The 22,936-nt window shown below is 34.5% G+C and overlaps 1 protein-coding gene across 1 annotated transcript in view; it reads right to left on the reverse strand.

Moving 5' to 3' along the window:
- LOC126975764 (EGFR adapter protein-like) overlaps positions 1 to 22,936 on the reverse strand; it is a 57,273-nt gene that overhangs the window by 23,779 nt on the left and 10,558 nt on the right. The window contains exon 2 of the mRNA XM_050823798.1: positions 5,754 to 5,834. Within this exon, the coding sequence (XP_050679755.1) occupies positions 5,754 to 5,795 (42 nt within the window). The 5' untranslated portion in view covers positions 5,796 to 5,834. The remainder of the gene's footprint in view (positions 1 to 5,753; positions 5,835 to 22,936) is intronic.

Raw genomic sequence — 22,936 nt, forward strand, 5'->3', positions numbered from 1 at the left:
GTATTGTTATAGAAATAATTTAAATTTATAGTTTTTAATTCATTACGATTTTATTATATGTAACTGGCAATCATTTGCATCGAAAATATTCATTACGATAGTAAATACTACTAGGCGAACTCGTTGGTTTTTAATACTTTCACTTATAACGTAGAATCGCTCAAATCTTAATACTTGAGCCACTGCTTCCAAAGTTAGTAATCGCGATTCGACTCTTATTGTGGCTCTTTTGTTATAGTCTAGTGGCTCTGCACTCAGTATAGCTTCGAGTGTCAGGGACGAGGGCGGAGGGAGCGCTATATTGTTTCGACCTTCACAGCTGACAGCACGGCGCACGCTACATCGATGCTAGATCCAATGTTCCCTTAATTGTTTTAGGGTGAATATTCTTTCTTTATGTCCGTTTGACATGAAACTGTACGAGGGCAAACTTTTAACGATTTGTTTCAAATACCAGGTCGCCGCTTATAGCTCACCGACCGCTACTTCCCGTTAGATCAATAAGATTTATAAATAGACGATTCATGAATTTATGACTAGTTAACTTCAAATAAAATCCATTATTGAACTTAAATAAAAAAGCCTAAACAATGTTTACGTAAATATACGTTTAAAAATAACTGTTTCTTAATGAGCTAGGAGGTCAAAAGAGCGTATAAGTTATTGGATGGTAAGTGATCACCGCCGCCCTTTTAATTTTGATACCAAAGGAATGACATAAGGCTTCCGGCTTTTTAGACATGTTTACACGCTTTATGTTTTACTTTGTGCTAGGTCTTCACTGCAATTATGTTTTGGTTAACACCGTATTGCATTTTATTATTCATTATTACTATATGATCAAGGTGTATTATTGAAATAATGTAACTAAATTAGAAACAATCAAAATTAATGATTCTAAGTGCATTTTCACATGCATTTGTATTGTGGTGCCGTGTTAAATAGAAATTTAAAATCTATAATGACAGTTTTCACATGGCACGGTGATCGTGCAGTGAGTGTGTGTCACACGTGCTTATCCACTATAAGCACAAATTGACGCGGCAACCGTCGACAGGAACACGGGCTCAAAACGGCGACGTCATAGTCTAGTACCTCGATTATACTGCGAACATCCCTCGTAAATCGTGTATAATATATGTGAAAGAACTTGGACGGCAGGGAGACATTTCGTTGTTTAGATGGCAACCGTATGCATATGAAAAGGGACTTTCCCTCATTACAGTTAGACTAAATATAGATAGGACGTATTTCAATTTTTTTTAATTGATACAATATAATTTAATGTTTTTATCATCTCACAAACGTCAATCATAATTTATTCTGACTGAATGATCACATCATATCACATTACCGAAAACTTCCTGACTTCGATTCCCTTCACACCATCTAAGGTCAAACACCTTTACAGTTTCATTGAGCCAATTATAATAAAATCTCAACAAATACAATACAATTATACTTTCTAAAAGGGAATTCCGTACATGTAATTAAATCTGTGTTGGCCTGCGCACCTCTCGCTCTATCACGACGGACCCGCTATTTCTTTCTCGTTCGAATGAAGACTTGAGAACGAATAACAAATGAGACATTGTCCCTCGTGATCGCGACTCGAAACCCACGGCGATTATTCAAGTTTATTGCCGGCGAAAAGGTTGTCGCTTCAGCATTGGGAGAGCGGTGAATCTTGGTATTTAATTTTATTGTTGTTTTAATTAACTACTCGTAGCTTCATTGCTGGGCATAAACAAAGAAAAAGAGACGAAAGGTGGTCCAAATTAGGAATTAACTGGTACCTGGCCTAACAAAAGATGGAGCGATGATATAGTTGAAGCAGCAGAAAAGTTGCAAAGGCTAGAAATAAGTGGAAATAAATGGTGGATGGCTTTACCGTTAAAGGCGGTCTATATATTGAAAATAATGACTAACAATGCTAGCAAAATACTTTTATTGAAACAAAGAAATATACAAATAAATAAAATTTATGAGGAAATAAAGAACTAGTAATTAATAAAACAAATAAATAGGCTTCATTGTGTTTTACCACCAGCTCTTTGCGTGAGAACATTTTAATTGTAATCTGATTGAGCTAGGTATATGAAAATAAGGACATACAAAAGCCAAATTGTCTGGGCAGTTTTTTCTCTGGAACTCGACTTTCGACGAAGACAAGCACGCACACCTTACCAATAAGCGGTATAATGGTGCAAATAATGCATTAAATTCAGATAAAACTGTATGTGCCCTACTTTCCTGGGACCTGCATAAATCAAATGAGCTGGATGCCAATGTTTTCATTATGTTCCAAAGTATGCAGTCTTATTTGACACCAGTGTTTACTCGTCTATTTCGGCACTTCAATGTGTATGTACGACAGTAGTAGTATTAGACGCTTGGATGTTGTCCTCTCCACTTCTATACCATTAATCGTGTTAGCGCACAGTCGGCTATATAGTGACCTATTCCCGTTACTTGCGGGCTGACCATAAATGTGACCAATTCAATCAATGATGGATAGTGTGGATCCGACTAAGGTTAATTGGCCACCAATCAGTAATTGCCATGTGGGCGAAAAAAGAATAGGAACATCTTATAGCCATGGGATTTGCAACAGGCCAACAAAAAGTTTACAAAAGTTAGTTAGTTTAGAGTTTTACTTAATTTCGTTGCCTGACTAGAAATGCAGCAAAGTGAACAAAAAGAATAACTTTTGCCTTAATAGTTTATCATCCGATGACGAACACATATTTGCCCTCGCCGCAACTGAGCGTTGCCACAAAAACTCCCCCGTCATTATAGTCGTACCCCATCATCAAATTGATAACAACGAGCACGCGCTCGGAGCGGTGACGTAATACGTCGGTATCAAATATACCTTATACTTATACTTTAATAACCTCTACTTATTAAAAGAATGCATTTTATATTTATATCTCCTCTTAGATATGCCTATAAGATTATTTTCTTTTTTTTTGCGAATGACCCATGTATATAAGCCTAACATGGTATTGTATATTTGCACTGCTATGTGTTCAAATAGGCTTTTATTATTTTCGTTTCCACCGCTACCACCAGGTATATGGATCACGTTTCACCAGAATTATCTTCTCAGCGTATTGGACAAATTTTTTACTACGAAGAAAGTACGAGGCGAGTATGGTATACCTGATGGTGGGTGATATTATCTGCGGCATAACAATGGAGTAATAGGATTATTAATTAAACGGAGTTTATGAGCGGCACCTCATCCAGGCTCCTCAGTAGATGGATAGAAATCCAGATATAGAAAACCATCTTAAGACTAACATTAACGTATTGTTTGTTGAAGCCTGGACACTTACGCAAAAGGAGGAGAGGAAACCAAGTAAGATCCAGGGCACCAACCTGTCTGAAATAGAGGAATGGAGAGCCCACGTGCAGATAGAAGACCTCGTGGCTGAGCTCAACACTATTGGAGAAGTTAATGCCCACCGTCTTTGCTTGCTGGAGTGAGAAAAGCAGCAGTAGGTTGCCCTAAGTACAGGTGGAAAGACCGAGTGAACGCTGACCTGTGGGAGATGAAGATCATAAATTGGCGTGATATCGCATAGGACCGAAATAAGTGGAGGACTCTCATGTCGGAGGCGAAATCCCACTTTGTGTCGCTGCGGCGCAGGAGTAAGTAAGTAAGCCCAGTAATTTCATTATCTACGGCGCCCGTTATACCAACACACAATAATACTTGCATTATTCCTTCATGGCATTGCTATGGTGCCCACCTAGCCAGCATTCTGTACAAAGAAGCCTCAAACAAAATATTATATTGGACTTTTTTATATAAGAGGAGTACCAAAGTGCAAACGGTTCACCTGATGAATAGTCTCCTTTAGACTGATCATGAGGAGTCTTCCGATGAGATTTCTGACCAAATGACTTCCGCCTAATTCCATCTACGCACAAATTTAAGAAACTCACCGTATTGGCGTGGGGTGTTCCTCCAAATAGCGGTCGACGATCTTTTTTTATGGAAAAGGACAAACGAGCGTATGGGTCAGCTGATGCTACGACGTGATCATAGGCCACCTCTTGCCACTTACATCAGGAATCACAAGATCGTTGCTCGCATTTTATTTTATAAAATTAATATAATATTTTATTTAAATTGCGTAACATGCGACTTGGTTACTATTAAACAAGTAATTGAGATACTAAATCATCACACGATTTAGAAAGGGCTTTTAAAGGACTATTACGAGTTGGAGGCTCTTTTGCACACAATGCCGGCTAGATTATGGGTACCACAACTGCGCCTATTTCTGCCTTAAGCAATAATGTGTAAACATTACTGTGTTTCGGTCTGCAGGGCGCCGTAGCATGTGAAATTAATGAGCAAATGAGACTTAATATCTTATGTGTCAAGATGAGAAGCGCAATTGTAGTGGCGCTCAGAATTTTAGGGTTTTTCAAGAATCTTGAGCGGCACTGTGTCATAATTTAAATGCAGGACGTATCAATTACCATCAGCTGATCGTCCTGCTCATCTCGTCCCTTATATTCTTTAAAAATATATTATCCTGGAAACACCGCACACGGAAGCTAATTCCACAGCTTAGTTATACGTGAAAAAAAGTTCCTTGAAAACGGCAATGAAGATCTGCTTAACATGGCATGTCATCTTATCGCTACCACGCGATACTAAGAAATGCCAACTATAGTGTAATCTAATTCTATGATAGACATAATTACGTGTAAAATAAATACAAAAAAGTAATCAATCATTAGAAAAAATTATGAGATAACTAATTAATTTACACTTCATTCTCACCGTGAATTTTTTTATCTACTTGGTCACAGTAAAATAATTTCTTCATTGCATCAAGAAAAAACGGAACGAATTTATTTAAATGGTGTTTCCAATCCCTATCTAATTCTAATCGGTCTGTGACTTGTCGGTGATTAAACAAATTTATTAGCCGTTTATTTTAATATTGATTACTCATAGCATTTGAAAAGTGCGATGGAGTATTTGATGAGTAAAGTAAAGTAAATTAATCTAAGCTAATTTATTCATGACACAACACATAAAATATTATGTTCATAGCCAAATTTACGAAAAATAACGGGATGCACTCCGGGAGAATTCATTTATTGCGCTATCAATCAATCAAATCTTACCAATTTTCGATCAGGTCACGTGTCCTGACGCGAGTTTAACATTTTATAACTATCATAAGAATTGTGCTCAACGCCACTAAAGGAGTTTTCACTAAAAAAATATGTGATAAAGGACACCCACTCCGAATTTTTGGAATTGAAAATAAGAACACCCTAATTCCATCACTGATTTTCAGTAGGTACCTACCACGTCGACCTGTTGACAACAGCCGTAGACAACACGGTTCCTTTTGTTATAGGTCTTAAAAGTGACCGTCTTAAAAATAATCGAAAAAGAGAAGATGGTAAAAAGATTGAATTTTAATTCGAGTTTTAAAATATTTTTTTTATATATTATTGAATAGCTGAGCTGTGAAATGCAGGCTTTTATTCTCTCAACATTCAGCTACTTCTAGCCAAATTATCCTATCCTAGCCACAAACTGTATGTAAATAATCATACACAGACCCTTGCTGTGACACATGAAAATGCTGCAAAAGAACATTCAAGCTGTTGTACTGTCACACGTGGAGTGCCGCAGGGCTCGTTCTTAGGTCCTTTTTAGTATGTAGTATTCATTTAAGGAAAAATGGAGATGATGAAGCTGATGAGAAACTTACCCAAAGTGGAGCGGACGGCTGCAGCTGCGACGCGAACGCCATTCGAAACGCATTTCCCACCAGCGCGTTCAGTTCCTCCGCCTGGAATGAAAGATGGAGTTAAAATTGCGAATTTCCAACAACAATTATATGCATGTCCAATGGTTTACTGTTATGGGGCAACGCAGCCGATATTAATACCAGTTTTGTGCTGCAGAAGAGGGCAAGTCCTAAAGAATGATGAAAAGAAAAATATAAAGAAAAAACTTTTTTAATTGTTGACTCTTAATGTATTTTTGGTAATTTTATGTATGTACATGGTGCATTACCAAATTTTCTATTATGCCTACTACTTGGTTTAGTCTAGTTAGTAAGTCTTTTGTTGGACGATGTGTAAAATAATTATTACAACATGATCCCAGAAATTGTACAAAAAAAATGAGTTAAGGAATCAAAAGAATTGTTAAAAGACGTTTTAGTATACTATAATCACAGAGTAAAGATGGATAATTTTATTGTAGTCTTAATGATACCACCGATTGGGAATGGAGCGACCGCCATCGGGCTATTGGAATTAACGAAACTTAATCAGAGAAAAAATATTATTCATATTTTTTTTAGAAAAAAAGAAGAACCCAGTTGAGTTTCTTCCACGCCCATTCTTCTTTTTTTATAAAAGTAAGGGATGAGATGAGCAGGACGTCTATCTGATGGTAATTGATAGAGCCATGCAGGATTCTTGAAAAGCCCAAAAATTCTGAGCAGCTCTACAATTGCGCTCGCCACCTTGGATATAACATGTTAAGTGTCATTTGCCCAGTAATTTCACTAGCTACGGCGCCCTTCAAACCGAAACACAGTAATGTTTACACATTACTGCTTCACGGCAGAAACAGGCGCCGCGCTAGCCGGCATCCTGTGCAAAGAGCTGTCACTGGTAAAATTCATTCTTCTTAGATAAATATATATAAAAAGGCGAATGGTTGGTAGTTTTTGATGTTGAATAATGGAATTTGAAACCTAGTTAAAATAATAATATTTAAATTTAAATTAGAATAACCGATACGATATATATCAGTTACTGTTAAAAAAAACAGCGCACACTTTATAAATCGATAAGTTGCAGCGGTTAACCACAATGACTTCGTACAGAGGTTAATATTATAACTATGAACAGGAGTAAAAAAGATGAAGGTCAAATTAATCAAAATAGGAACAAGATTCAATACTTTTGAAGGAGAGGGTCTGAGGGTGTTCCCCAAAAATAAAACATAAATTGACAATCATACTATAAACAACATAAGCAGCTTAAAGAAACTCTCTTAAGAATAAAAAAAAAACTACTTCAAAAACTGAAAAGTATCAAATAGCTAAAAATTTTATTCAATACACCTCATATGCATAGCTATACCTTTAATATTTACTATATTACATTTTAGTGTCAGTAAATAATAATCAAATATAATCACCTGAATGAAAACTCCTAAAAAAGCCGTACTCAAAAAACAATTATATCATCGAGGTAGACAAAAATTTTCATAAAATGAATACTACTGGGCCAAACTATATTTTTCTTTTATGGGACCAAATGGCATCTATTCTGCATCGAACTAAAGAAGAATTCTCTAAATCGGATCATAAATCTCAGAGTAATCGGTGTACTACATAAAAAAAACACCGATTGAGAACCTCCTCCTATTTGAAATCAGCTAAAAAAGCGATTCACTCGATTGTATGAAACGTACAGTCATTTAGATTTACAGATGATGGCTACAAACTAATAAAAAACGGAAATCCAATACGATTGAAGCCCGAATTCCAATACGTTTTAAGCAAATGTTCGCTTTCAAATTTAGCCGGATTATACTTTATCGCCAATCGCCATACTGTAATTACAACTATTTCAAACTTATGTCAAATCACTCCACGTTTCATAATGAACTAAATTTCAATTTTTACTTAGGCAGTACCGCCTCTTATTACGTATTATTTACATCCCCTTTGAACATTAAAATACTTATAAGTTATTTTTTAATATTTTATTTTTCATAGCTACTAAAAACTAGTTCCATTTTTATAAAATTATTACCTACAGAAATACAATATGAAGTCAATGTTCTAGATGTATCTACTGCACGTGTAATACTTAACATTAAAAGGAATAATTCAGAGTACTGTTTATTTAAGGAGGCACATTTGAATTGTTACAAAAAATTAATCAGCCTATTTTCGTACAGAAAAAGAAGAGCCTGTGAGAATAAAATATAACAATCTGTTTTACATTCTTTATGGGAAAAGACAAATGATTCTTAAATTATTTTGTATATTAGAGGTGTTTAACCTGATTTCTGCCGCCGAATTCCACCTTCGCACGACACGCCACAAGTTAGGATATCATCCCCACCATCTGGATGTGTGGCGGTCCTCAACAGTGCGGTTTTCAAGGAGCTTTCTTCCACGTACTACAAAGCTGTGGAATGAGCTTCATTGTGCGGTGGTTCCGGGATGATACGACTTGGGTACTTCAAAATAAGCGCGTACACCTACCTTCCTTAAAAGCCGGCAACGCTCCTGTGATTCCTCTGATGTTGCAAGAGATTGTGGGCGGCGGTGATCACTTAACACCAGGTGACCCGTACGCTCGTTTGTCCTCCTATTCCATAAAAAAAAAATAGTAACGCCAAGACCGTAGAGCGTAAATATTTCTGAGCGTAATAATTACTTACTCTTCTTGTCAGAGTACTAATATGTCTTATTTAACCCACTTAGAACACATTTTATAAATATTAAAGTTGCTAAACAAACAAATTGAAGGTACAAGGGAATGTACTACGATCCAGTAATAAAGGTGCCAACTTGAATGTCTAAAACGTGTCGCGATGTTAATTTGAGACATTAAACAAACACGTGACTTCAGTGGCGCCTTATTTTTAGAATAGAACCTGCTGTTTGTTTTGTACATAATATTTAGAACTTAGATTAAGATTTTGTATTTTATTAATTTCAATGTAAAATAACACGAATCGTATGTTACAAAATTTGAAAGATGACATAGAGTGTCAAGATCTATCTAATATCCACGCACACAAGCATCTAATGGTTGCCCTAACAAAAAAGTTATTCTTCTTAGGTAGTGCGGTATATAGTTAGAGCGCAGCGGAGTCCAATACTTAATCAACGATATAAAATCAAATAACTTCAAGATCATCATTTTTTTCTTTCCCTAGGGAACATAATAATATAATTATTATATTGTTGCCCCACTTGCATTACAATCTAGCCTTAACTTAGACTAATAAGTAATAATTCTACTTTAACTTAAACTGCTAGATAGATTAAACTAAGAATATGTCCATTAACACATTTCTTTATGTCTCTATTAAGGGGAAGTCACTTTCTTCATGTGTCTTTAATAATATCACTATTTTTATATTGTGTTACACTAATTCACTAGCACTACTAACTCAAATGGTTTTGTTCGTTTTAGTCTTCTTACTTTATCAGTGTTGTCAAGGAGCTGGATTGCCTCGACATTCACGTGATGGTGAAGTCTATATTGATGAGCTTCAGCGTATGATTGGATAATTTTGTCAACAAACTCAATGTTAAGGTCCCGATGCAGTGCGCTGTTTCAAATGTACCAAGGTGCGTTCACAATTTCCCTTAATACTTTATTCTGGAAGCGTTGTATTATTTGAATATTTGTTTGTTTGAGAATATCATCATTGACATTATAAATTAGTTATTATACAAATTATTTAAGTTTTCTTTAGTGTTAATTCCGCCAATATAAACGTCTGGCACGAGACATGTCTCGTGCCAGATTTTGGCGAGACAACACGTCCTGAGGATGCCTCGTGTAGAGGCGAAACACGTGTCGAATTGTTTTGAAGACAAATATTGGCGGAATTAACACTAAAGAAAACTTAAATAATTTGTATAGTTATGGATTTCCGCAAAGTAACGCCTTATTCAATAAATTAGTTATTCCCGGTAGTTTTTATACAGAACTTAAGCATAAATAATTTAATGGAGGTGTGTTTGAGAGCGTAACTTCAATAGCAAATCTGTTGTTGTTGCGAAACCGGTTCTTACAGATGACCACGTTTACTTACGTTACTGCGGTAATTGAAACCGGATATGCAGAAAACGGCATGAATAAATTCTTACTTATAAACGTACTAGCTGACAAGACAGACGTTGTTCTGTACAAAATAAATAAAATACTATTTTTTATGAATCTATCTATTTTATAACATCAAAAAGTATTTCGTAAAATATGCTACCTATTGTTACAATGAAATTGTTTCACAGCAGAACTGTCAAACGGGGCGTTAATAAATCTCTCATAGAAAATATGTCCATACAAAACAAATATTGGAAATAATAAAAATTATTGGTCCCAAATCGAAATAAAAACTATCCTATCTCTCAAGTTGGACTAAACTGCTCTCCATGAAGTAATCTCCATTAAAATCCGTCCAGTAGTTTAAGAGTTCAGTGGAACCAAACATCAGAATTATATATACTATACTAGCTGACCCAGCTAACGTTGTATTGCCATCATCTAAAGTAATAAAAAAAATCAATTCTTTATTGTATATAAAAATTGTATTATTTTAGTTTTCTTCAGCTGTAATCTTTATAAGTCGTTAGCCACATCCAGTCCTTCTTACTCCGGATAAATATAAAATATGTTGATGTTGTTTTGTTGAGAAATTTTTGTGTACCTTCATTTTTTGTGATTGTTCACTTTGTTTGTTTTGCATGCTTAGTCATAGAAACCTAAAGTAATTTTATTTTATATAATTATGTAAAATTCTCATGTAAGTGATTTTATGTTAAATCTTATCAGAATAAATGACTTTAAACCGAAACCGAAAAATCGCGATATAAAAATAGGTGTTGATCATAGATGGGTAGTTAAATTTGAAGTTGTATGCATATTTAACGCTGAATCATAATAAAATAAAAATTAAAAAAAATATTGACAAAAATTAAAGAATATATTAAGGGGTGACCTTATCATTAAGGGGTATGAAAAATAGATGTTGGCCGATTCTCAGACTTACCCGATATACACACAAATTTTCAAACAAATTGTTTTAGCCGTTTTGGAGGAGTTTGGAACACCGGAGGAGTTTAAAACACCGGGACACGAGAATTTTATATAAAACTAGCTGACCCGGCTAACGCTGTTCTGCCATTTAAATTATTTTTTTCTAAAAAAAGCGTAGCCTAAGTTACTCCTTATTATATCAGCTAACTGCTAATAAAAGTCCCGTCACAACCGGTCCAGCCAATTCAGAGATTAGCCGGAACGAACAGACAGACAGACAAAAATTGTAAAAAATGTTGTTTTGTTGTATATAATATAAATATACATGTAGTAAAAAACCGTTATTTCAATATTACAAACAGACACTTCAATATACAATAAAGATTCTGCAGTTACGTTGTCATAATCTATCTGCAACCAATTTATAGGTTATCAAATTATAATTATAAACCTTAAAACAAGCCTCTCATAATATTTCATTTGTAATTTGAATGGTCTGTACATGGTGATAAGGTCTATTTCTGTTTAATATTATAGCTGCATCCGTATTCGATGTAATAGACCAATAACCGATGAATACACAGTTTGCCTCTAATTCGACAGTTTACAACTACCGGATTGTTGAGTTTATTGGTATATTTCATGTAGCGATCGGTAAATGTTATGTTAGATACTTATAAGATGTTCATCAACTCATAACTATTACGGAAAGCTGTTTGTAGACTGAGAAAATTTGATTATTCTCAATTCATAAAGATTTCCACTAACTACTACTAATATTATAAATGTGATTGTAAATTTGTTGGTTACACTTTCAGGCCTAAACCACCGAACTGATTTTGAGGAATTTTAGGACAGACATAGACAAGATCTTAGGAAATCTTTGAGAATATTAAAAAATATAAAATGCTGCTCAAAATAACTATTGCACGAAGTCGCGAGAAAAGCTAGTATCTTATAAATCTTCAGTTGTACTGTACCATCAACGCAAAATGTATCCAGCTACGGAAAATTCTAGAATATCAATATGTATTTCAAGTTTTCATGAGCCCTACAATAGGAAAAAATAAATGATATTTTCATTAGAATGAAGCAATACTTGATAGAAAGTGGTGTGGTGCGGTCAGATCTTGTCCCACCCACGTATTGTATGTATACCCTTCAACCGTGAGGATCGCAGTCCACTCTGAGCCAAGACATGGAAACCCACTGGTTTGACCAGCCAAAACTAATCACTTTCGAATAAATCGTCACCTTTTTTCAAATTGTATTAAAGAATAAAATGCTTAACACTTGTGTGTTACTACAAAGCTGTGGAATGAACTTCTTTGTACGGTTTTATCGGGACGATACGACATTGGTTACTTCAATAAAAGCGCGTACACCTTCCTTAAAGGCCGGCAACGCTCCTGTGATTCCTCTGGTGTTGCAAGAGAATGTTGGCGGTGGTGATCACTTAACAACAGGTGACCCGTACGCTCGTTTGTCCTCCTTTTCCATAGAAATAAATAGAAACAAGAATTTTGGAAGGATTGATAGATGGATATTCTCATTCTGTTTCCAGCTACGAAATGATTGTAGAAGAAATAATTTCAATAATTAACGCATTCTCGCTTGCGTTTCTCCGTGGATAAAAGATGTATCCATTTTTTTTTTATTTACCTGCATAAAACTTGTACTTTACAATACGTCAATAGAAAAAAAAAGATGTATTCGGCAATAATGTAGTCTAAAGCCTTCCGGAAATGTGTAATCTAATTTAATTAGTTAAAAATGAAACAAAAACGTTTATCTGAATGATCATATCCTTCAACTACCGTTTTTTAAAGTAAGATGCCATGATATACATAATGCCATCGCGGGCTATTCTGTAGAACTATATAAGATACACAATTCCACCGTACATTAATTTGTTAAAATATCTCAAAGGGTTTGGACAGCGTTTCCGTTGAAAGCTCCCAGACGGCTCACTTTTTTCCGACACCCGAAATAGGGATTAATTTTTACATAGATAGATGAAGTATTCTTTAATTTTCCCCCCAATTCTCTTAATTTTCTCTTTCATAAAAACCTTCTCCCGTCCAGCCGTTCACGCGTGATGACGTGACTAAGGAAAATAGGGATTAATTTATATACATATAGATTAGTATCTGATAGACACTCACCTAGTTCAAGCCACCTTACCCACCCACCGACCCGCTGGTCGAGACGGTTTTATTTGCTTTTATTCTAATTCTCTTCGCACGCAGAACCTCTGCTACGCATACTCTGTATCGGGTACCGATATAAAAAAATAGTATAATAGCGAAATAAACAAACACTCTCCTCATAACGGCGAGACTAAATTTAAAATGTTCATGTGTGCTAGTTTTACAGAAGTATTTGTGAAGTGTAGTATTTTCCTTTTGATCAATCCCATGACAAATTTTGATAAATTGCGTCATATTCACGCATGCATTTTTATATTATCTTACTCATATTTTTTAAATTAAAATAATCTTTAGATAGTAGAGTGTTTACTGTGTATTAAAAATGTTTTAAATTACGAAAATAAACATCACGAAAGTAGTACTGAAGTATCAGTACCGAAGAACAGTACAGACCTGTGAAATGTTTTTTTATTTGAATTGTTGCCATATGGAACAATCTAATACAGAACACGACACCATTATTTTTTGCAATTTATATCCGTTAAAACACAGTATATTTACGATAAAAACACTAATAATTAAAAGCGGTCCAATTTGACAGGAGACTAATGGACACTAAATTGCTTAAAAACGGTTTCACGGTCCATTTATACTGTCTCATTCTCACACTTAGGTTTATATGTAAGGATAGTTATCTCACTCTCACACAGTGTTCATCTATTCGCTAGTATACTAAGTTTATAATCGATATATACATTCTGGTATACCCAACTCGACAAGCAATTCGTTACACAGCCTCTCAGTATAATCAAGTACGGCAACAGCTGTCATATGTTGATATTCATGATATCTGTCACTCTGACACTTGCGTTACTTGACAGATGTCAACAACCCGTATCGGCCAATTATTAACGTAGAAATAAAATAAATACTCTATCGGCCTTAAAAAATAAACTTGGTATATAGTTATAACTATATATATATATAAACCAAGAATATGCAAAATGTTTACAAATATAAATATTCATATACATAATTACTAACACAATTCAATAATAAGTTTACTAACAACGGATCGTAGTTATCTGAAAATAAACGTTTTTATTACTTAATTATTTAATAATATTATTGCTTTATTCGGGCGTATAACGTTTCGCACGTTTATTTGCAAGGCTGCTAGAGATTCAAAAACTTCATAATTATCATTCTATTGACAGTGTTGTCAGCGATATTGTCAACATTTTGCATATTCTTGTTTTATTCTTAACTTTATACCTAGTTTATAAGTATATAATAGTATGAGTATAAGCGCTATATAATATTATGTCGGACTCAAAACGTTAGTTCATAAACAGGAAAGCTAATTAACAACGTTTATGTTTAAATATCCTGTTTGCTTAAGAAGAAAGTGAAACAACATACAAACAGATCTAAATAAACAGTTTTGCAGTGGTGTGTTCAATGAGTTTCCGAAGGTTCTGCATACACCGTTGCATAATAAGGCTAAGGAACTTAGGAGATAAGAACTTAAAAAACTACTTCTCCTCACACGTCAAGCTCAGATTTACCAGTGGGAGGCTCCTTTGCACCGAATGCCTGCTAGATTATGGGTACCACAACGGCGCCTATTATTGCCTTGAAGCAGTAATGTGTAAGCATTACTGTGTTTCGGTCTGAAGGGTGCCGTAGCTAGTGAAATTACTGGGTAAATGAGACTTGATATCTTATTATGTCTCAATGCGACGAGCGCAGTTGTAGTGCCGCTCGAAATATTTGTGTTTTGAATAATCTTGAGCGGTACTGCATTTTAATGGGCACGGCGTATCAATTACCATCAACTGAACGTCCTGCTCGTCTCGTCCCTTTTTTTTCATAAAAAATGATAGTAATGGCCATGATAACAATATTTAATGAATCAAAGAATTAATGATTTATAAAATCAGTTAAAAAGAGTCAAAGGAGTTACTCATTTTTTATTTTAATATTGATATTAATAAAATATTCAATATATTAAGCTTAAAATACGGCATTCATGTTAACTAAACTAAGGTAAGCCATGGTAGACTATAATTGGCTATATTTTTGTATTAAATAATTTGTGAATATTTTATATTACGCAGGTGTCAACCCTAATAAAATAAAATAAAACATGAATGAGGTCACGCCTTAAATTATCGTCAAGTGTGTTTTCGGAGGCGTTACGTCATAAACGGCCACCTGCGTGCGTTAGATTCATAAAGATAGGTACACAAAATTGCATACATATTATTGACACGAGACTGGGAATTAGAAATAATAACTTTTAACCGTTTAAAGGCGAAACGAGTCATTATTTCCGTTCACTTTTAAAAATTCCACTTCGTCGGTCTGCCGCTGCTTGTCTTGTCGATGGCGGTGCCTTCAGTAGATCACACCGCACCGAACACTAGTATAGCTTTCTATCTTCTTCTTCTTAACCACTTTCCACTTTTTACTACTTCTTCTTCTCTCCCTTCTTATCCCTTTTTACTTTTGAGTCTGAACTATAACTTCCGTAGCCCACGCTTAATACGGCTTATATATCCCTGCATCTGTTCTATTTACAAAATGATTCTCCCATTCCATCTTTAAATTTAAATTGTACTAGAAATTTATTTTAACTATTTTTATCCTGCTTACACATTTTCCATCCTTTTTTCTCTGTTCGATTTGATCCTGAATTTATTAGAAATTTCCATTAACATAAGAAAACCCAAAAAATTCCATACACTGGTAGGTGTATCGAACCCGGGTCTACAGCATCTAAAGTAAACACGTTTCCGCTGAGCTACGAGTATTGCTGACGGAGCTGTAGAAATAATCAATGCCTTGAATTTTGACATCTCTCGTCATATACGTTGCAGCACGGCATGAACTTTTTCCATATATATATATATATAAGAGATTTCCACGTATATAGTCACTCATCACGATATCTCTGGAACCATAAGGCGTAGAGACTTGAAATTTGGTAGGAATATTCCTTTTGCCGAGTAGAGGTCAGCTAAGAAACGAACGATTTTTGCAAAATTCCACCCGTTAGTTTTTTTTTTATTATGAACAGGACAACTTCTGTCTGATCAGCTAGTATAATATATACTGGTATCCAACACTGGAAGTATCAGACGCAGTGTTATATAGCTACTAAGCAATAATTATAATATAATATTGACTTTTATATGAATTGTTTTACCCTAAACTGGACATAGGCCTACCCCAAAGATCTCCATACTATTAGGTCTTTACTATATGTGCAAGACAACGATATTATTAATACGATAAACATACATAAATACAAATAAACATCCATGAATCGGAAACAAACATTAATATTCATCGTATAATTGTTTGCACCTACCGGGATCCAACAAAGGTTATTTGTTTTTAATTAAATATTTAGAAATAAAATAGTTATGAACGAATTTATATTAGACAAAAATAAATTATGAACGACGCGGGACTCGAACCCGCGACCTCTCGCGTTACGTGCGAGCGCTCTTCCAACTGAGCCCACCATACGAGTGACGTATCGTTGATAAATCTTGTATGCGTTGTTCAACTCTCAGGTTGTGGCTTCATTTACAGGATCTACTTTACAGTTGATAACCTGCTCAATCCCAATATTTGCATATTAGGAAATTGACTGAGATGTCGCTCTTGCAAATATAAACAATCTTATTAATACTATAAATGTGAGAGTTTGTATGTCTGGATGTATGTTTGTACTTCTTTAACACAAAAACTACTGAATGGATTTTAATGAAACTTTACAATAATATAGCTTACACACCAGAATAACACATAGGCTATTATTTATAAATTATCGCGTGAATTATACTTTATATGGCAAGACAACGTTTGCCGGGTCAGCTAGTTTGTTATATTTTAAAGTACCCTCACTTCTCGGATTATTACACATTTTTTTTATTATGATTAATTGATATTACCTAAAGTTAACTATTTGTCCACACCTAATAATATATAATAACTCACTAACGAACCGTCGATTATAAAAGCTTAAACAATTGACGCTATTCATCTCATGCGCCGAGCGGAAGATCAATTTAACTAAACGGATATTCAAGCGGCAATAAAACGTATTTTTAAATCACTTTCATGTGCAGTGATTTATAGACGTTTATGTTTGTGTTTCTATAGACCGTACACACCGCCATCACGGTTCTCTAATGTTTTATGGACAGAAAAAGATACAAAAACTTTAAGCTTTTACGTAAATAATGCTGACAAAGGAAGACATAAGTATATTTGTAAGAAACCTCAAGAATATAAAGTGAACTTAACACTATTCAACATTTTTTTTTATATATATGGAATAGGAGGACAAACGAGCGTACGGGTCACCTGGTGTTAAGTGATCACCGCCGGCCACGTTCCCTTGCAACACCAGAGGAATCACAAGAGCGTTGCCGCCCTTTAAGGAAGGTGTACGCGCTTTTTTTGAAGGTACCCATGTCGTATCGTCCCGGAAACACCGCACAAGGAAGCTCATTCCACAGCTTTGTAGTACGTGGAAGAAAGCTCATTGAAAACCGCACTGTGGAGGACCGCCACACATCTAGATGGTGGGGATGATATCCTAACTTGTGGCGTGTCGTGCGAAGGTGGAATGGCGTTTCCTGTAAGGTTAGCTTGTTATTGTTACGGTGCTGTTAAAAAAATTATGAATGATGCGGGACCCCCGTGGTCTCTCGGGTTCCGTCCGAGCGCTCTTTTACTGAGCCAACCGTTCGAGTGACGTGTGGTTCGTATATCTTGGTATGTCCTGTTCAACAGTTGTGGCTCCATTTACTAAAAATAACAAATTGCTTAGATTTGAAAGAGAGACATCTCAAGTCAATTTTCAAATATGCAATTATTAGGGTTGAGCAGGTTATGAAATATAAAGCAGATCCTGTAGATGGAGCCCTGTTTATGATGTACTTCATGTCAATGAAAGATACTACTTTTCCTTCGTACTATTTTAAAGGCTTAAGTTTAATTTCTTACTAGCTAACCCTTTGCATTCATTTTAGAAGGTGTTCCAATACTAGCACATGCACATATATATAAAACAACCCTATATATATCTCACCGTTAAGTTCCGTTCAACCGTATTTCCTATGACTTACTTTGCATATCCGACTTATTAGCCAAATTTCATTTTTCGGGTTAATAAATAGCCTATGACAATTATAAACAATGTGGCTTTCGATTGATAAGAGAATTTTCAAAATCGATTGATTAGATCCAGGGATTACCCCATACAACCTCACAAACTTAACCAACTTATAATAATAAGTATAGATATATTATTACGTGTACCTAATAAGGTATGATATAAATTATATATTATGGAAAGAAAGAAAAAACAATCATTTATTCACCTATTAATGAGGTCAAAAGGACACTTATAAATTAGGCCGAGACCACGATTCATGCAATTGGATCTAAATATTGTCATCAAATTATTAAAATATATATCGTGAGTACTCGTCTTAATAATTACGACACTTGTGAATGTCAAAGATCTTAACATCCTATTAATATTATAAATGTGAAAGTTTGTATGTCTGGATGTATGTTTGAGCTTTTTTAACGCAAAAAGTACTGATTGGATTTTGATTAAACTTTAGAATAATATAGTTTACACACCAGAATAACACATAGGCTATTTATTATTTATAAAACTATCGCGTGAATTATACTTTATATGGCAAAACAACGTTTGCCGGGTCAGCTAGTATTTTATATGTTTTCATTATGACGTGGGTATGTTTTTGTGTTAATTTAATATTAAATAATTTATAACCACTTTCGCACTACATGACACAAATTAGGATATCATCGTCTTTCATCTACAGTGCCGTTTTCCAGGAAGTTTCCACCACGTCCAACTAAGGTTTGGAATGAGCTTCCTTGTGAGGTGTTCCCGTGAGGATACAACATGGACACCTTTAAAAAAGCGCGTACACCTTTCTAAAAGGCAGGCTCTTCTATGTTGAAACAGAAAATATGGGCGACAGAGATCACTTAACAATACGATCGTTGGTCCTCCTTAAAAAAAATATATTTAAGTATTTTACTTACTTATATAATGGTGTTTTGTTACTATGAAAGAATTGTAATTTTAGCACACAAAATCGCTGGACAAGAGCTAACCTTACATAATAACTTGTTTTCTAGTGAATATCATATTTCATAATGCATCGACTACATATTGTATAGAATGTAGAGCTGCAATACACAGAAAGCTCACGGCGGCCGAGCGCGGAGCCGACGGAAACTCGATAGCTCTGGTGTTGATTACCAGCTTTATAAGATTTTCCAAGTATTGCGGGAACTGGAATGCTAGAGACCGCACGTAGTGTTACAATATACGCGTATTATATTGTTACTAGCTGACCCAGCAAACGTTGTATTGCCATATATGGCAATACAACGTCAAAAGTAATTAAAAAAAAATCGATAACAAAAATTTTTGAGGTATAAAAAATAGATGCAACCGATTCTTCGCGTACCAAATATATCGTACAACAATTATTGTATTCGATTGCTACCTTGCAACCCTATAGCGGTTTTGTGAATGGAACAGAATAATGTAAAAATAGCGATATAAAAATAGTAGAACTATTTTCGATTCGATTTATCGATCGAAGAATGGCGAATTATTGAAGTTGTATGTATTTTTTAATGCTGAATCATAATAAAATAAAAACAAAAAATTTTGTCCAAAACTAAAAAAATGTTATGGGTGAACAACCCTTATCACTTAGGGGTATGAAAAATAGATAGTAGCCGATTCTCAGACCTACTGAATATGCATATAAAATTTGGTAAAAATCAGAAAAGCCATTTCGGAGGAGTAAGGTAACTAACATTGTGATACGAGAATTTTATATATAAGGTGGTTATTTGACATTCCAATTAGTACCAACATTAAGTTATAATAATATTAATAGAATAAGGGGCGTCCATAAATTACGTGAGATCTTAAAGGGGGGAAGGGGGTCGAGTCAAATCTCATCTAATCTTACGTTGGAGAGAGGGGGGGTCTCAGCAAATATCACGCAATTATTATCTATTGAAACAAAAAAAACTATTTTGATCCATTTAATTATATGAACAAGTTGGTTCCAATCATTTAGATTATCTGTGGTTCCAATGGTCTCTCTTGAGAGCGCGCATGATTCTCCATGGACTGAATTAGAGTAGATATTCTTTTTTTATCACAGTAGTTACGATTTAAGTATTGTATTGTAAAAATTTTATTACACTTATAACTCTCAGCAATATTGATTACTAGTCTTAACTAGTCGTAAATTAGAGCACGAAGCATTTTTTTTTCGTTTTACAATAACAATCCAACCCGGTTACGTAAGAAACCCACATTTTGAAAAATCTCACGTGAGATTGGGGCATGGGGGAGTGGGTTGAATAAAATCTCACGACATCCCACCAGGGGGTGAGGGAGGGACAGAATATTAAAAAAAAACACCTCACGTAATTTATGGACGCCTCCTAATTTGTAACCTGTTAATATTAAATTGTTTTTAGGTAGTTTTCTAACTATGTACATAATTATATTTGGGATGTGCTTGTATCACACGCGCGATAGGCGAGAAGGGTTGCTGCGGGAGTACACCGATTCCAAAAATAACAATAATTGTAACTACATTATATTGTCGTCATAATTTTGATGGACTTTTATGTAGTCTAATATTTTTCGTTTCATGTTAGTCATGAGAATTTTTAAAATAACATGATTATCTCAATGATCATCTAACAAAAAAAAAATGCATATATTTTTGTACTTTTTAGTGCATATTATAAACATTTTGAATAGTTTTTTTAAGTCAGTTGGTATTTGTTAAGAAAAAATTAAATAATAAATTTTATTGTACAAAATTGTATTTTGCACGAAGTTTTCATAATAAAGAAGTGTTAAAAGGTGAATGGCATAACTTTGAAATATGTTTGACAAATTAATTAATTAAATAATTGTTTATATTCTTTTCACACAAGTATCAGAATTTAAGATAAATAGTAGGTGACAAAATGCTACTGAATAAAAAAACTTCACTTAGGTACGTTATATTTTTTTATGTAAGACGAGGAAACTTGAGGGTTCGTGTCACCTGGTGTGACCACCATCGCAGTCCACATTCAAATAAAAATATTTTTATTCAAAATAGGATTTAGAATCACTTATTGAAAGTCAAAAACTACTACCCTTGCCATAAGGTACGTCTCAGACCTGAAAAGAACGGGCGCAACAAACTCAAACGGTTTTTTTTTAATAAAAAAATGGTTAAAACGTAAAATTGTACAATATATTTTATTATTTAGTGGTCTGTGGGCGTTCGCTCTATTATTCCAATCTTTGGTATCATTAAGAAAGACATTTATGTTGTACCTTTACCACGCAAAATTTTTAATAATTCTTTTGAATTTTGTAATACATTTATTTTATGCATTACCATCTTGTTGTAAAAGCATTTACAACGCCCCACAAATGACTTACTAACTCTCTCCTCCTGCAACACCGGAGGAGTTACAGATGCATTGTCGGTCAATTACAAAAGAGTATATCTTGAAAATTTTATGATTTATGGTCAAATAACGATCTAGTAGATATGTTATCATGTCTTAAAAACACGGTATAGTTTTCTGACTATATAATATTATTAACATCTCATTTAAATCGTATCCAGTTCATATTGATGGAACTTTTAAAAACGTTTTTAGATAAAATTGAAATGAAACAGTGAGTGATGCATAAGTCTTCAGTGTGCTTAATGCATATCATTGAGACTTGGTCTGGTTACAATCAGGAATGAGGATAGACATTATTATTGACAACTAGCTGCCGCCCGCGACGCCAACTGCGTGGACGCTATAAAGCATCAAAAATTATATGACTAACGTGATTACATGAAACCTATATTATTTAGTTTACCACGTGTTAATATATTCACCGTTATACAACATATTCAGTAGTTTATATGTTCTACCCGGACCGGAGACACTTACAGACAAATATATAAAAACTCTACAAGTTTCTTCTTCGGTATTGCTTATAAAACACTCAGCAAGTATTATTTATTATTTGTACAGAATGTATTGATGCTGATGATGCAGCGTAAACAGCAAAACTTTCTAAAGATTCTGGTATTTTTTTTATTTTATACCTCGTTTCAATAAGATTGGTATATAACACTGGTATATAACTGATAATGGATCCAATTTATTAATAATAGTAAAAATGTATAAAAGAATGTCGCATCGACAAAATAATATTCATAAAAAATGTACCTACTATTATATTAGTCACATGTATTAAGGTGATGATTGTTTTATGTTTCACTAGATATCTTATATCAACACCAACAATAAACGTAAATCTGTTGTCACCCGCAGCATTAAGCTTTTTATCGCGTGTCTTAACTTGAAGTGCGTAACGTAGAATTTTAGTTTTCTTTGGACATATCGCCAGAAAAGGTGGCCACATCCTCGAACAACTGATGGTTACTGGGATGGTAGACGGACGTCGCCCCAGAGGTCGCAGCCCTATAAGATGGTCTGACCAAATCCGCACATGTCTGTATACCCGACTTCATGACTCACTGCACGTAGCCAAAGACAGACACAGACGGCAAACTATTGTCAAGCAGTTGAATCCCCAGAAAAATCACGACCCTCAGCAATGAGGAATACGACACGAGGAGGAGGAGGAACTTGAAGTCAAAACTAATGCAGAAATCTATAAACGTCAACGTCGTCTGTCTAACTGCAAGAGAAATATCGCTTCGATTAATTCAAGTTAACATAACAAAGTAATTTAAGAACAAATAACTATATATCTATACATATAAATAAAATTGGAATGTTTGTTTGTAATATTGAAATAACCGTTTTTTACTACATGTATATGAATATATATATTTTTTACAATTTTTGTCTGTCTGTCTGTTAGTTCC

This window comes from Leptidea sinapis, chromosome 37 (assembly GCF_905404315.1).
Source record: "Leptidea sinapis chromosome 37, ilLepSina1.1, whole genome shotgun sequence".
Lineage (NCBI taxonomy): Eukaryota > Metazoa > Arthropoda > Insecta > Lepidoptera > Pieridae > Leptidea > Leptidea sinapis.